The sequence below is a fragment of the Physcomitrium patens genome, chromosome 11 (assembly GCF_059467195.1).
Source record: "Physcomitrium patens ecotype Gransden chromosome 11, ASM5946719v1, whole genome shotgun sequence".
Taxonomy (NCBI): Eukaryota; Viridiplantae; Streptophyta; class Bryopsida; order Funariales; family Funariaceae; genus Physcomitrium; species Physcomitrium patens.
The window spans coordinates 14,869,538-14,883,674 of record NC_143420.1 but is presented as its reverse complement, the minus strand read 5'-3'; the positions used below and the strand labels follow the sequence as shown (position 1 = coordinate 14,883,674).

Genomic DNA, 14,137 nt, shown 5'->3' with positions numbered 1-14,137 from the left:
CCAAATCCCTGCATTGGGTGCACATTGCATACCTGCAAAATGTTTCCTTCATGCAAATGCTCATCTTGCTGACGTTCCATTCCTAGACTGGGATCACTAAATCAGGAAGAATTTCTTGCCCTGCACCCAGATTTTGAGCAGGGGTCGCAGTGGTTGGTGTGGAATTGAACTCCACAGTGCGGCCAAAACATCAAATGTGGTAATGATAGGTTATCTGGATTTGAGCCGGTATCCTTGTGAATTTTAGGCAGCATTTGCACGGGTCACTCCACATTTTCCCCTGCTACAGACACACGCCATTTCCTATGGTGACAGACAACGAAGCATAATAATAATTAAGATAAATATAGATATATAAGTAAGTGGATGTTTGTGTAGGAGCAGCAAAATGCAGCTGAGATCTGCATCTGTAATTAGGTTTTGCCTTCCTCGTGCAGGATTAACGTCGGCGGTCGTTACCGTCACATTATTTGCATGTGAGAAACATGAAAGCTGGTGCAGGCAATCTGTAGGATATTTTCCGACCGAGATTAGGTTACATTCAGGCTTCGCAAAACATCGGTTTAGGTTTCTGAGCTGGGTCGATCAGGCTTGTTAGGAGCTGGCCAGCCAGGGAACATTGTTTCGACTTCCGGGTCAAGGTTTTTTTCCTGTGACGAACGAATCGCTCTCACTCCCAATCCCGATGGTGGATTCTATCTTCAATGGGGCCCCGAGATTAGATTCTGCAATTCTTGGTGCACAATTTCGAACATTGCTAAAACTTGGTTTGATCCCGAGAAGTGAGTTAGTTTCACTGAAGAAGAAGACGCATGTAGAGCACTTGTCCCCAATTCAGCAAAAGACTATCCGTGTGATTCAATTCGATCCCATGTTTTTGTTGTGTTTCTCTTCTCCTGTTTCTAGTAAAGCCTGACCATGCTGGTAAAACGATAAGCGGAAGCTGATTGTAGAGTATGTGTGGCCCAGGCCGATTCAGATGCCGAGGACAGAAGGTAGTAGGTACAGATAAAACTGATGATTTTCAACTCGGCTTAAAACAATGGACCTGAAACAAGGAAAACAGGAATGGTATCTGCGAAGCCTTCTGAACACAGCAAGGCAGAACCCCTTTCACCCCAAGCAAACTAGGAAGGCGAAATAGCTGACGTGAGAACTGGATACGGTGAGGAGCTCCGAATAGAGCACACTCCAATAATTCCCAAACTAATTAATATGAGTGTTTTTGTATTCACTTATATATAGAACAAAGTACCACGGGCAGCGTAATCCCGCTCCGAAAACGAAGTTGCTTCTGCCCGGTTGCTAATAAAGTCGAATTCGCGTACTCAATCATCACCCAGAACTCATCTTCCACGACAGCTCGGTTCATTTTCTGTTGTGGCTGGCAACATTTACGCAACACCTTTTTTTAGATACGATTAAATAGATGAACGCCGCTGGTTGGCGGTTCTCATTCAACAGCGGAATTAGGTAGTAAACGGGGAATGTCCTAAAAGTGAGGCGACACACTTTTCTAGAAAAAACAGCCTATGTGAGCTAGAACTTGTGCCAATCCCAGGTTGGTGGATATGAAAGTCCACACTACGAAATGACGGCCAACCACGTTGCATTGTACAATTCGACAAAAGCAGTTTGGAAAATAACACACTGCGCATCAGGCTCTGGACATACACAACATTGCTGCTCATGAAATTACAATACAAGTGCTAAGCTCTGGAATGATGCCGATGAATGGAGCAGTAAACTGGAATGGATTTCTCTCACTCCTAGTTAGATACGAAAAGTATATTCCTCTCGTAGCAGCCAGCAGACTGACAATTTGGTGAGATCGCAGAGGTAACTCGTATCTGGACTGCAGAACAAGGCCAGCATTTCACACCCGAGTGGTGAGGACAAAATATTGAACAGTGATTTGGACAGTAAATGCGGATGAATACAGCATCAATTATGCTGCCATAACCTGGCGGGGAGATACATTACCCACAGAGCTGGTAAGGGATGAAGATATAATTGAAATCCAAAAATCGGGGTAGGGGATGAATTCAAGGGCTGTTTCTGTATAGCCTGTATCTGACGCATTCTAGCAACACTGTCATGTGAATTTCTGTAGGGTGCTCTTCGGGTCTTCGTCTTCTTTTTATGTACTGCAAATGCCGACTACTTCTAAATAGATGAAATTACATCTATTTGATAACATAGGTTCTCTTCTTCACCCAAACCTAAACCTAATCCAGTAATGTTGAATTACATCTGTGGGACTTTCGACATGACACCCAGCAAATGGGTTCTGTCCTGCTCGGCACATCATACAAGAAGGGTAACTATAGTAGAAGTGTATTTGGCAGCCCCACCACGCACCTGCCTCTAGCCCCCTTTCTTGGGGTAGCTGCAGATGCGTGAGTTGGACTGCCCGGGCATGTACGCCACATTGTGTTTAAATAATGAACATATAAATATCCTTGCCTTCCTTCTTCATGCTTTGATATCGCCATTGTGTTACTGCTAATCTGCATGATCTACAACATAATCATGGTCAACATCGAAGTGAAACTAGAATCCAGATCCACTCACGAAATCAAACCCTCAGTTCAGACTGAAAGGTACTCACCTTCAAAACGCACTGGATGCAAACAGTGTTGCTGCATTCCAACTGAACAGAGTCTCCTGAGTGTTCTGCAACTCAACATTGGGCATGTCACGAATCCGATTGAGATATTTAATGTAAACTGAGTCAATTGTGCATATTGAAGGAGTGATGTGCCTTCGCCACAGGATCAAGGAGGCTGAACCAAGTGAGAAAATTTGAACATTATGGGCCTCCCAGCACGCAAGAAATCAATTCAAGTCAGATAACACGAGAGAAAAAGTACACGTCGCTGCTACACGCCCCACCTGCGAACCCTGAATACTTAAATCATTCAACTTCTCTGGCAACGAAAAGATCTTCTGCTTGTTCATTCCCAGTGGGCTTGAAAATGGACTTTCGGGCAAACCTTGTCCATTGCCATTGCTGTCAAATCAAAGATCTTAAAATTAATCAAGTATATTATATCATGTCATGCGGTGCTCAACCTAAGATACATCAATATAGATTCTGCAGTAGCAGGCTTAAGAAAATAAAATGCGGAAAGTTATAAAAATAAAGATTAACCATGTATTGAGCACACGCTCAGAACAGAAAAAAGGACAGGAACAGCTAATCGCAACACTAACCTCATCTGCTTGCTGCCGTAAAATTCAGGAGTGGGTTCAATGTCGTCACCCTGTTCCCCACCGTCGAGGACGTCGAGTAGATAACCAAACGAGTTGCTTGGGTGAAACTGAGATAGACCTGTTCCTCCAGCAAGGACAATAAAATTCAAGTTTTAATGAGTTCTTAAACCTGATATTGGATATGATTGCTTAAAATTACCATGGGGAGCAAATGTAACAGAAAAACACCACCTAGATACCTTCATCAGACAGCCCTAAATCATCTGTGAAAAATCCCGCATTGGCAAGGGCTCGATTCTGAGCAGCCACAACAGCCATCGTAGCATCGGCCTCAGCACGTCGGCGTTGTGCATCCACTAAATGCAGATCAGTCAAGCGCCGACGCCCTAGTTCTAGAACCTGTTCCTCCTCCTCAAGTTGACGAGTAAATGCAACTTCGTCTTCATAGGATTTGGGTACTGCAAAAAAAAAATCAAAGAGTTTCTAGAATGTATCACGAGATACTCGATAACATACAGTGATTCTTAGCACAGTGACTCTCAAATAAAAAGATAGCAACTAGACAGTTGTAATATATAGTGAAAATTCACATACGGGATCACAAATCCGTCCAAAGCTAGGCAGGACCCCTAGAGGAGATTTTAGTGATGAAATCATCCTTAAAAAAAATTAAAAAACATCACACCTGCGTGATAATCGAAATCCTTGCCATCAATACTGCGGCTCTGTACAAACCGGGCATGATCTTCCCTCTCAGAATATTTCCTGATACACCACAGTGGACTCGTCTGTTAGTCTCCAACACATTAGAAGTTCTGTGAAAGCCTGCTCCACATCCAAGCAAGTGATTTGAACATTGAAATAGAGAGTTAAGAAAACTGAATTAGACACGAGAGAAATCACTTGCACACCCCAACCGCAAATCGTCGAAGGACAAAATGCATGTTCCCATTACCTGTCACCGTGTTTGCCTTTTTCTCTATAGGGCTTGACAAGCACACGGGCTCCACAAATATAATGCGGGTTCCCTTCGGACAAAATTGCTTTAACAGTTTCTGAATATACAAAAGTCACAAAACCAAACATCCGCTTCTGCTGATAGGGGATCCGAACATCTTGGACTGGACCGTAAGCCCTGCATTCATCCCGCACAAATGAGAAAATTGATTGGTCATAAGAGGATCTCCAAGTATTTCAATATGCAAAAAGTACAGTAAGGCTGTCACCGTTGACCTGAAATGTGATGTTACATCCTCTTCACAAAAAGTAGATTCGGCAGGAAACGTGAGATAGATCTGACGTGAAGATGGGTTGATTCCGCTCAAATCCTCTCCGCGATGGTCAGACCGATGTACGGTGAATCGATGTGCATCCTCCGCAAGCACAACTGCATGCTGACCATGAGGCCTGTTCAAACACCCAGCAGTGTGCTTGTGTCTGAGTAAACCACTGCCCACACCCACTGTAAGAAGGGTACCCCTCTCTGCTGTCTCGTGCCCTTTCTTTCCACCTCTCGGATATAGAGAGAGAGTTCGGGACATCCGTGGGCACCCCCATGATCCTCACAACCTCGGCCTGACAGATAATTGCCGCTCACTCACCGATTTATTACCAATACGCCTGAGTGAGCCGACCCTCGCACTCGACGGTTGCTAAGAATGCGTGTAGATTAACTCTCACCAGCGCAGACAGAGCACTAATATCCGTATCCTAAGTAAGCATCTGACAAGATACATGACATATTGCTAATCCTGCAATCCAACAAGCACAGGAGAACGCTACAAATTCAATCAGCCAACACGCATTCTACACGAAGCATCCACTTGCACTTGCAGCGTCTATAGAATCAAATCTCCCCCAACTTAGCGTACTCACACCTATACAAAAAATGGCAATGTTTGCCTACCTCAAACCATTGTGCACCTGCACACCACCTGTGCAGTTCAAACAACAGAACCAATACATCCTATAATCTAGGAAATGAAGTTACATAATTGCACAACCCAGCAACATACCGATACACGGGAAAGGGAAGGGGAAAAGGTGATGGGTGCAGGCGAACGAGGCCATGCTGAAAGCCCTTTCAAATCAGGCATTAAAATGTTGACTTGCAGTGTTTGTACTGCAGAATGGGAATAGAGTCAAAGAAAGGGCATACGCCATGCATACCAAAAGTTGTAACACGACAAAGGCACGTACCTATCAATGAGAGTCACAGTATTCTTCAAGCGAGCCAACAGCTTTGTAAGGCTGTAACCAGCTTTTCCATGCCGCTGGCTTTCAGTGAGATAACCCTCTGCTTGCAGAGTTTTACCAAATCGTTCATAGTACAACTGAGGGAGTGAAGCTATTGACACAGGCGCGCGGCGTCCCCGAAGAAGCTCCTGGAGTTCGATTTCTAGTCTTTCTAGGGATCCTGGAGCCATTCCGTCGTCCACCCGGAGCTCACGGTGTCCATTACTCGATGCGGGAGAGCCTGAGCTCTCCCTCATCGGCCCATGAAGGAAACGACAGCTGCTTCCATGTTTGCAGTAGCCTCTGGCGAAATACAGGCAAGGTTTCCACGCAAGTGTGGGACCGAGATCAGGAGGCGACGAACTATCAACGATGGGAGAGGCACGGCTGCTGCTAGATCGAGAATGCAGAATCTCTTTGCTACTATTCAAAAAGGCGTAAGTATCCGGATAGTAGTGGTCAGTGTATACACGTAGGGAGTTCTGCTGGTCGACTGCATCTGAAAGAAGAGAAAGATGGTCGTGCAAAGGCAGCTGGTCCTGCAAAAACAGTTGATTGTGATGCTGCTGCTGAATAGTGGCCAGCTTCACCTGGTCGAGCAAACCAGGTGAGGTCAGCACATTGGAACCAAAGCCACCGCTAGCAAACTCGTGATCTGGAATGTACAGAGGCGCAGGCCGCTTCTGCAGCGGCGGCATCACGCTCCGGCTGTCGTCTAGCCCAAGCTCCTTCTTCGCTTTCTTCACAACAGACTGCATGAGCACATTCGAGCCAAGCGCCAGGCGCAGCATCTCCCGCTCCCCGTGCTCTTGCAGCAGCAGATGCAGCATAATCTTGCTACCTGTCTCGGGCTCCAAGGCCTGCACCCTCCCGTACACAATCCGCGTGGCCTCGTACGAATCCATCCCGCCAGCCTCTCTCCTCAGCCCGCAGATCTGCTCCCACTCACCATTCCACCCCACCCCTCCCCTGCATTGTCAGCCCCTTGCCATCTCTTCAACACATCTTACATAACCTACACATTCAAACTCCAAAAATCATCACAATCATCGCATATTTTACCTCCTCTTTCGCCACACAACTTCTCCCCGTCAACCTTTCGTCCACGGCCTCCTCATCCCCACCCGTCTCCTTCACTCCCTCGCCTCCTCTCTCTCTCCTATCCCTTCTCCCATACTCTCTCCCCTCTCCACCTCCACTTCACTCCTCTCTCTCTCTCTCTCGCCTCCGTCGTCAAAATCCTTCTCTCTACGCCTTCGCACTTGTCGCAGCGACGAAGAACGCACAATCGAGTCCTCCTTCGCCGTAAGCTTTGTCTCCCTCTCTTACTCGGTCACCCACTCACTCCCTCTCTCGCTCCCTCGCTCGCTCGCTCTCGCCCGCTGGTTTGCGACGAAGGGCTCTGAGCAAGGTCAGCCGCAGCTGCTGCAACTGCAGAGGCCTTTCACGGCCCACGGTGCCCCGGGCAGCACCAGCCTGCTGCCCTAAAGTGGAAAATTCCAATCCGGGCTGGGGGCTCATCAAGCTGGCTTGGCTTGGAGCATTCGCGGCCAGGCCGCAGTGGGAAGTGCGACGGGCAGAGGCGAAGTGGGACATCGATGGTGGTAGAGAAAGAGAAAGAGCAACCGGGAAGCGAGAAGAAAAAATTTGGGGGAAAATCCTGGCTGCCCTCTGCCCCCTCGCCAGGCTTATCACGATCAGCGATCTGCGCACCACTCCCTGCCCAACCCCCGACACCCCACCGCTGCCGCGTGGTGCACCGAGTTGGCATCCCCGCTCCTCTGTTCCTTTCCCGTCATTCATCTGTTTCTAAATTTCATTCATCTGTGAAATTTTGTTTCTTCATTCATCCTCTTCGGGAATTACATGCTCTACGGGAATTGATGGAATGGATCCGTGAAAAGATCTTTTTCCCCGTCGAAACATCACTGCCGACGGAATATTCTCCGTATTGCCCTCCTCCTCGGGGGGCCATTCCACTCAATCCATGCTGACTTGGCCTTAATAGTTGTTGTTTCACAAGTTGGCATTTAAGTGAAATTAAGTAAGGTGGTTGGTCTATTGATTTTTTTATTTTTTTATTTTTTTTGAGTGCAACCAGTTAGAAACGATAGTTTAAATTATGATTCTTATTGTTATTATATCCAGTTATGACTAAGCCATTGTTGATTTGACTTTTACTTTTTTATAAAATATTTTTCATATGTGTTGCTACTTCGATTATATATTTTAACTGGATATTTGTTTCAAATCATGTTGAAAAAGAAAAAGAAAAACTAGATGAATATATCTAGTGAAGATATTAGAAATTTTTTGGGTTATGTGTATCTTGCAAAGAGTAAGAATAAAGTTGTGACATTTGATTGTTTATAAATAAAGTAATACTTTTTATGACCATTGCATTATATTTTAACCAAAATCAATATGATTTTTTGTTATTTTAATTATTTATTTTTTTTATGGTCAATAAACTATTCACAATAGAAAATAAAACTTATATATATAAATATATATATATATATATGTTGAAATAAATCTTAATTATATATTATTATTAAATTTGTTAAAAAGATTACTTATTTAAAGATATTTTTCCAAATCACATCTAATGTTGTAGAAGGAATAAATAACAATTTAAATTTATTTTTTATTTTTTATTATTAAATTATGATTATATATATATATATATATATATATATATACTGTTTCTTTGTAAAACAAATACCAATAAATCATTGTCTCCATGCTAACATCTTTTAAGAAGAGTTAGAAATTTTATAGTTAAGATCTAAACCACTAACCTCTATGTACCAACCCACCATTTTTAGGTAGTTTATGGTCACTATGGACTATAATATTTTTATTTTAGAAAATTGATTAGTATATTGAATTTTAATAAATTAATATAATGCATCAAAAGTTGTAAGAATTATATATTTGAATTGATATTGTATTGTTTAATTTATTTTTTATAATTTTTTCAATTCAGTTGAAATTGGAATTGAATAGATAAGAATTATTGTACCACAAATAAAATAACCAACTAAAAAAAACCAACAAACACAATATGAATACTTATATCTATGTAACAACCAACAATTAATATATTTTTTAATCCAAACATATGAATACAAATTATTCATTCACTATTTGAATCAATTCATGTGCTTCTTGCAACAACAATTTATAGATATATTTCTTTAAAAAATTATGTGATACACTTTGTAATACATAATAAAATAAATTGTAAATTTGAAGGATTTAAAATCAATAAAATACATATCAGTACGTTCTTACTGCAATGATGATTTGATTAGAATCTATAGTATTTAAAAATTTAAAGAAATAAACAATGGTTTTAAAAATCTATTAATGGAAAATGTTGCTTCAAACAATAGATTTTAATTCTTTTTAAAACCGTCCACTCTCTACTAAGACATTGCAAGCTGTACAAATAGACATTCGTTTCATCCAATTCTTCGTTCAGCCATCATTTTTTTCATAAATCTGGTGATCTTGTCTTGTAATTTTGCTATACCAGTGGCATAGTTATTTAGTTGTTTTATGATCTTTTTAATGAAATCTTTCATATTAATTTTTTATTGAAATTTATATCATTTTATTTTGAATTCAATTCGATAGTCAGGTAGTTTCCCCCCTTCCCCCCGCAACACACAAACAACACAGGAAAGTAGACAAAAAATGTGGGGTCTGTGACAATCCACAAATATTAGCTATTCCATTACATGTGTTCTTATAAAAAAATACCAATTCTGAAAACTTATTCGAATAGAGATACATAAAGAGGAATTCATGTACGCTTTCACATCATACCACAGAAAAACTGAATAAAAGGATCAAGATGAATTGAATAAACGGAAGAGTTTCAGCACCGAGATGCTGAACGAAAACTAGCGTTTGAATGTAAGTAGCGACTAGAGTTGAAGCAGATGGGAATCCAATACAATAGCATGGCTCACTTTGAATTGCATACGTGAATCTACCTTGTAGTAACGCACCATCACTTCAGTTGGGTTGTCTTGATCGGATAGAGTCATAATCATCGGTATTCAAGAATTCAATCACACATTGTTGATGGCAAATACTTCATCAGTTTCGGTAGTGACAGAACAGTCTTCATTTCATTCCAGCTGCAACGAATTCTGAAATACCTGATAGATTTTGTATTACCGCCCAAGTATAGTTTTAGCTTTAGGGGGTTCTCAGCCAGCTCTCCGATTCCCTACATAAACTCAGAAAGGAATAGCGAGCAAAATGACACCAATAGCATACTCAACTGTGACCAGCATTTCCACCTTTCGACCCAGTTCTGTGCCGGCTGCTTGCTTTCAGTACCAGCAGAGGCATCAATTGCAACTGTGTAACAACCAGAAGAGAAAACAAAAGTATGAAGATTTCAGTCCTGCCACATGCGACCCACAAGTTCATATGTTTTAATCACAGAGTCCTGTAACGCCCCCCCTGTATTCTCCAACAAAACGACACTCTGTAAATAAACTGAACATATTCTCCATGCTATTGCAAGGTAACCCCACATGTATCCCGAATGACAGTTCCAAGCAGGATTACCAAATAAACACCAATGCATGGACAAATATCTGAAAGGCACAACTGGATTCAACCGTAAAACCTTCATTTGCTACTCGATCAATTCCATTTCCTTGAAATAAAAAGTTCGACACTAATGTTACAATGAGCAGTCGCTCCCACTTGAACCTGGTGGAGAACCTAAAATAATAAAGAGCCTTCTTAATCACGATGCGATACTTTCTGGTGAGCTCATGCTAAATTCACTTCGCAGTGTTCTCATGGATCTCGGTCGTACTGCCACAGAAGCGGGACTGACAGCATCTCCGGCCACGCTCGGACTCGAGCCCGACTGCGAACTTGTTGCAATGCTTGGACTCTCCGATACATCGATAGATCTTTCCTCAGAGATTGTGGACAGCTCAGGCATCGGCACTAGCTTCACTGGGCCAGTCATCGGTTCACCGGTAATAAAAGGATGTGTCAGAAGCATGTCGCAAGTAGGCCGATTTCCTACAGTCACTTCCAGACATTTGGAGATGAAGTCCTTCATCTCATCCTCAAGATCATCCGGAATAAGAGGACCTTCCCCATTGCCGACTTTCCAAAGTACACTATGACACTCCAATTCTCCAAATGGCGCATCTCCGGTTGCCATCTCCAACACCGTACATCCCAGACTCCATATATCAGCCAAGAAGTTGTACTGCCTCTTGGGATTTACCACTTCTGGAGCCATCCAGTGAGCACTACCCATAAATGATTTCAGCAGACCCAGTTTATCTACTTGTTTAGCCATCCCAAAGTCGGCCAGCTTAACCACTCCATTAGTGTCTACCAGAATATTTGCACACTTAATATCTCTATGTATGATCTTCCGATCATGCAGATACTTGAGACCACTAAGAATCTGCTTTGTATACGCCCTAACTTGATCATACACGAAATAATACTTCTTATATAAGCTAGCCAATGAGCCCTTGCTTACTAGCTCCAGAAAAATATAGAGTTTCTCATCATCTCTTTCGGTACCCAGGTACTGAACAATATTTGGATGCTGTATATCGCTAAGAAGTGCTATTTCATGTTCCAATTGCTTGATGGCCTCTTGTCCAACCTTCCCTTGATCTTTAAGAGAAACTTCCTTGACGGCAAAAAACATTCCATTGTTGTCAATACCCTCATACACTGAGCCAAACGTTCCAGAGCCGATAAAGTCACCTTTAAACCAGGTGTCCCAAGGTGGTCTCTTCGAAACAACACCAGGTGATCTTCCTGTACTGACGATACTAGGTTCCTCAAATTTGTCAATAATCAAGGCGGAGGGTATTTTCGATTTTCTAACACTTCCATAATGTTCTGTCCTAGCCTCCACAGAACTATCCTGTTCAGGTTCTGATTCAGGTTTTGCATTTGACTCAGGTTTGGCCGATAGCTCAGGCACTGCAGTTGACTCAAGTTTAGCAGGTAACTCAGGCATTGCAGATGAATCGGGTATTGCACTTGACTCAGGCTTTGCACTTGACTCTGCCTCCTCTGCAAGATTGGGATACTGTCGTTGTGCATAAGGGTTACTTACAGAGCTGTTACTTCGATTGGGATCTCTTATGATGGGAGACCTCCGAACAAGACCGTTCTTAGGCATTGCTACTGCAGCCGAAGGCAAATTATCACGAACGACCTGACTCATGTTCGCATAATCTCCTTCATGATTACCCGGCACCAAATCGAATGACCATCTACGAGTTGCGGTCGATCCCGCAGACTCCGGATGGGCATTGCCAGTGCCTAGGGGAGAAAGGGCTCCCAACGTAGGCATTACTGGGTCCGATTGCATCCTGTGTAGTCCGTACCCTTCCCTGCCCAGTCGAGAGGGCGAGCTATCGAAGGCGGGGAAGGACTCAGGAGGTGGTGAGCGCTGGGAAGGACTATTTTTACGACCATAATGATTTTGTGGTTGGGAATTGACATAATCGCTCCGGTAGGTCATTCTTTCATGCGCATCGAGTTTAACGGGAGCCACCGGAAGTTCGCGAGGCGAAGCAGCGGGCGCTTCTGAACGAAAATCAATAATGCTTGGCTTTAAGTCGTTGGAGTGAGAAGCCTCACCATGCTCTTGTGATAGACTGGGGGAAGAAAGCGGTTGGCTGTAAGCGATGGACTTCCCACGAGATTGCCAGTCCGAGGCCGAAATAGCTAGGTCCGCAGGCTTTGACACACCTATTAATTCATAGAGCGTTTTCAAATCCTCTTCGAAATTGGCTCCCACTCGAAAGCTCTGCTGTTGGATGATACTCTTACTGAGAGGATTCCTACGGGAGCCGGATGAGGATGTGGAATGGACGGAACCGTCGTCTTCGTAGTCTGAATGATCTGCTGATACATCATACTTATGAATCTTTTTGGCAACGGTACGCGAAAGCTTGGGCACACCCTTGCCACCATGAGAGCTCCCTCCATCCTCGCCACTACCCCACGAGCCGCCCCGAGAACTGCGAGAACTACCCCTCTCCTCTACCATCCTTCCTACTCCGTCTCCACTGACGAGTTACTGCATTTCTCGCACCGCACAATTGCATGTCAATCGAAAATCTCAGGCAACCAACACTCTACAGTGACTTCAAACCCCTCGCATAAATCTGTGTAAACCTCCTACCTGCAGCCGTGAGGATTTCAAGATCTCCAAGAACCACATACCCTGGATCTTAGTCTTGTACTCCACTTGAAGCCTCTTCAAAGTTCGAAAATTTCGCCACCCGAAAGCCAGGCCATTCTCCGGAAGTCAGTATGGACCCCATGTATCGTCCACAAGCACGTGCTCCACATGAAGATCTCGAACTTAACCATTCACTCAATCTTGCCACTCGCTGTCTATAGCAAGACAATATACTCTAACAAAACCCTCCACCGCTACGCAAATTCACAAAGCCAAAATTCAAAAAGCAACCCTAATCCTCGTAACCTCTGTATGTATTGCCTACCTCTCGCTAATCCCCCTTACAAAAATAAAATAAAACAAAATAAAGGATGGAGGGAGAAAAAAGGAGGGAGAGAAACGGAACACAAGGACAACTAGCAAAATCCACTCAACGAGATCTGAGAAAACGAACAAACTAAACCCAAACACAGCCCAAACAAAACAAAACGAGAACAGACAAAGACGCGAAAAGAGGATAAAGCTTCGCGGCGCAAAGTAAGAAATATCGCCCTAACCTCTCGACTACGTCACGCTACGAGCATCACACGAAACACACCACAGCAAGCTAGCTAGCAAACAAACAAACAGGTAAGCCGAGCTGATCCGCTGGACAGACTATAAACTCCCCCGACTCTTCCCGTTGCGCTCCGTATTACGCTGCCGACTACTGCTTCCAGTGCTGCTTCTTGCTTGTGCTTCTCCATCATACAATCATCTTCTTCGTCTTCACCTTCTCCTCTCTGCTCCGAGTCTCTCGTCCCAGCCCTCGATACCCATGGCAGCCCATAAATTCGTTCCTCCGAGGAACGGCGTCGTCGTCGTTGGCTTCGACATCGTTGTCCCTCACCCTCCAGTTCCGCAGGGCCTCGCACCCGAGGCTCCTTGGTCAACCCCGTGCCCGGTCTAAGGTATTCCTCTCCTCCACGTACGCTCACTGTACACCGTGTCTACTCCCCCTCTCCCTATCCCGGGTCGTATATGTCGTGTGTATTTTTTCTGCCTCGTCTCATTTCTTATACGATTTCACTAATAATCTCTTGTGAGCTGTTTAATTTTTATTCTGTGGTGGGGTTATTAATGTACTGGTGGTAGTGGTGGTGTTGTTGTAGTTGTTTTTGTTTTTTATTATTTCTTTTTTCTTTTCTTTTCTTTTCTTTCAGTTTTCTTGAAAGAAGTGTTTGATGTTGTTTTTTTTTTTTTCATTTTTTTTTGAAGGTTTTTAGGTTTATTTTATGCAGTGATTATGAAATACATATTTTGTAGTAATATTTGAAAATAACAGAAAAAAATTGATTGGTGAAACGCATAAATCTACATTTACAATGCATTTGAAAACTAGCAGATGTCTCCGCAATTTGAAAATGCCTTGAATATTAGTAATAGTTGGATAGATTTATGTGGCATTTTTTGCATGTAAGTATATGCATATATATATATATA

General features: G+C 43.2%; 2 protein-coding genes across 6 annotated transcripts; both read right to left on the bottom strand.

Moving 5' to 3' along the window:
- Positions 1-1,927: 1,927 nt before the first annotated feature.
- LOC112288580 (zinc finger CCCH domain-containing protein 18) lies at positions 1,928-6,650 on the bottom strand. Of its 5 annotated transcripts, none has more exons than XM_024532887.3 (10): positions 6,514-6,650; positions 5,416-6,386; positions 4,450-4,665; positions 4,172-4,351; positions 3,902-3,981; positions 3,456-3,674; positions 3,217-3,334; positions 2,896-3,013; positions 2,612-2,676; positions 1,928-2,519 (listed from the first exon to the last, which is right to left on the bottom strand). In XM_024532887.3, the coding sequence occupies exons 2-9, from the start codon at positions 6,354-6,356 to the stop codon at positions 2,614-2,616; spliced, it is 1,935 nt and encodes a 644-aa protein (XP_024388655.1). In that variant the 5' UTR covers positions 6,357-6,386; positions 6,514-6,650; the 3' UTR covers positions 1,928-2,519; positions 2,612-2,613. The 5 variants fall into 5 exon arrangements, with proteins under 5 accessions (XP_024388655.1, XP_024388656.1, XP_024388657.1 ...); XM_024532888.3 differs by having other exon boundaries at positions 1,928-2,510; XM_024532889.3 differs by having other exon boundaries at positions 4,450-4,653.
- A 3,434-nt stretch (positions 6,651-10,084) lies between these two features.
- On the bottom strand, positions 10,085-13,515 carry LOC112288575 (mitogen-activated protein kinase kinase kinase 1b). Its single transcript, XM_024532880.3, has 2 exons — positions 12,697-13,515; positions 10,085-12,550 (listed from the first exon to the last, which is right to left on the bottom strand). The coding sequence occupies exon 2, from the start codon at positions 12,518-12,520 to the stop codon at positions 10,226-10,228; it is 2,295 nt and encodes a 764-aa protein (XP_024388648.1). The 5' UTR covers positions 12,521-12,550; positions 12,697-13,515; the 3' UTR covers positions 10,085-10,225.
- Between the last annotated feature and the right edge of the window lie 622 nt (positions 13,516-14,137).

What these genes read in the sequence shown, in the direction of transcription:
- LOC112288575 (XM_024532880.3), bottom strand. Translation starts at nt 12,520, where the DNA reads ATGGTAGAGGAGAGGGGTAGTTCTCGCAGTTCTCGGGGCGGCTCGTGG.
- LOC112288580 (XM_024532887.3), bottom strand. Translation starts at nt 6,356, where the DNA reads ATGGATTCGTACGAGGCCACGCGGATTGTGTACGGGAGGGTGCAGGCC. An exon ending in ACTGTGACTCTCATTGATAG is followed by an intron (nt 4,666 to 5,415) that starts GTACGTGCCTTT and finishes GGGTGTGGGCAG; the next exon opens with TGGTTTACTCAGACACAAGC. An exon ending in TACGGCAGCAAGCAGATGAG is followed by an intron (nt 3,014 to 3,216) that starts GTTAGTGTTGCG and finishes TTGATTTGACAG; the next exon opens with CAATGGCAATGGACAAGGTT.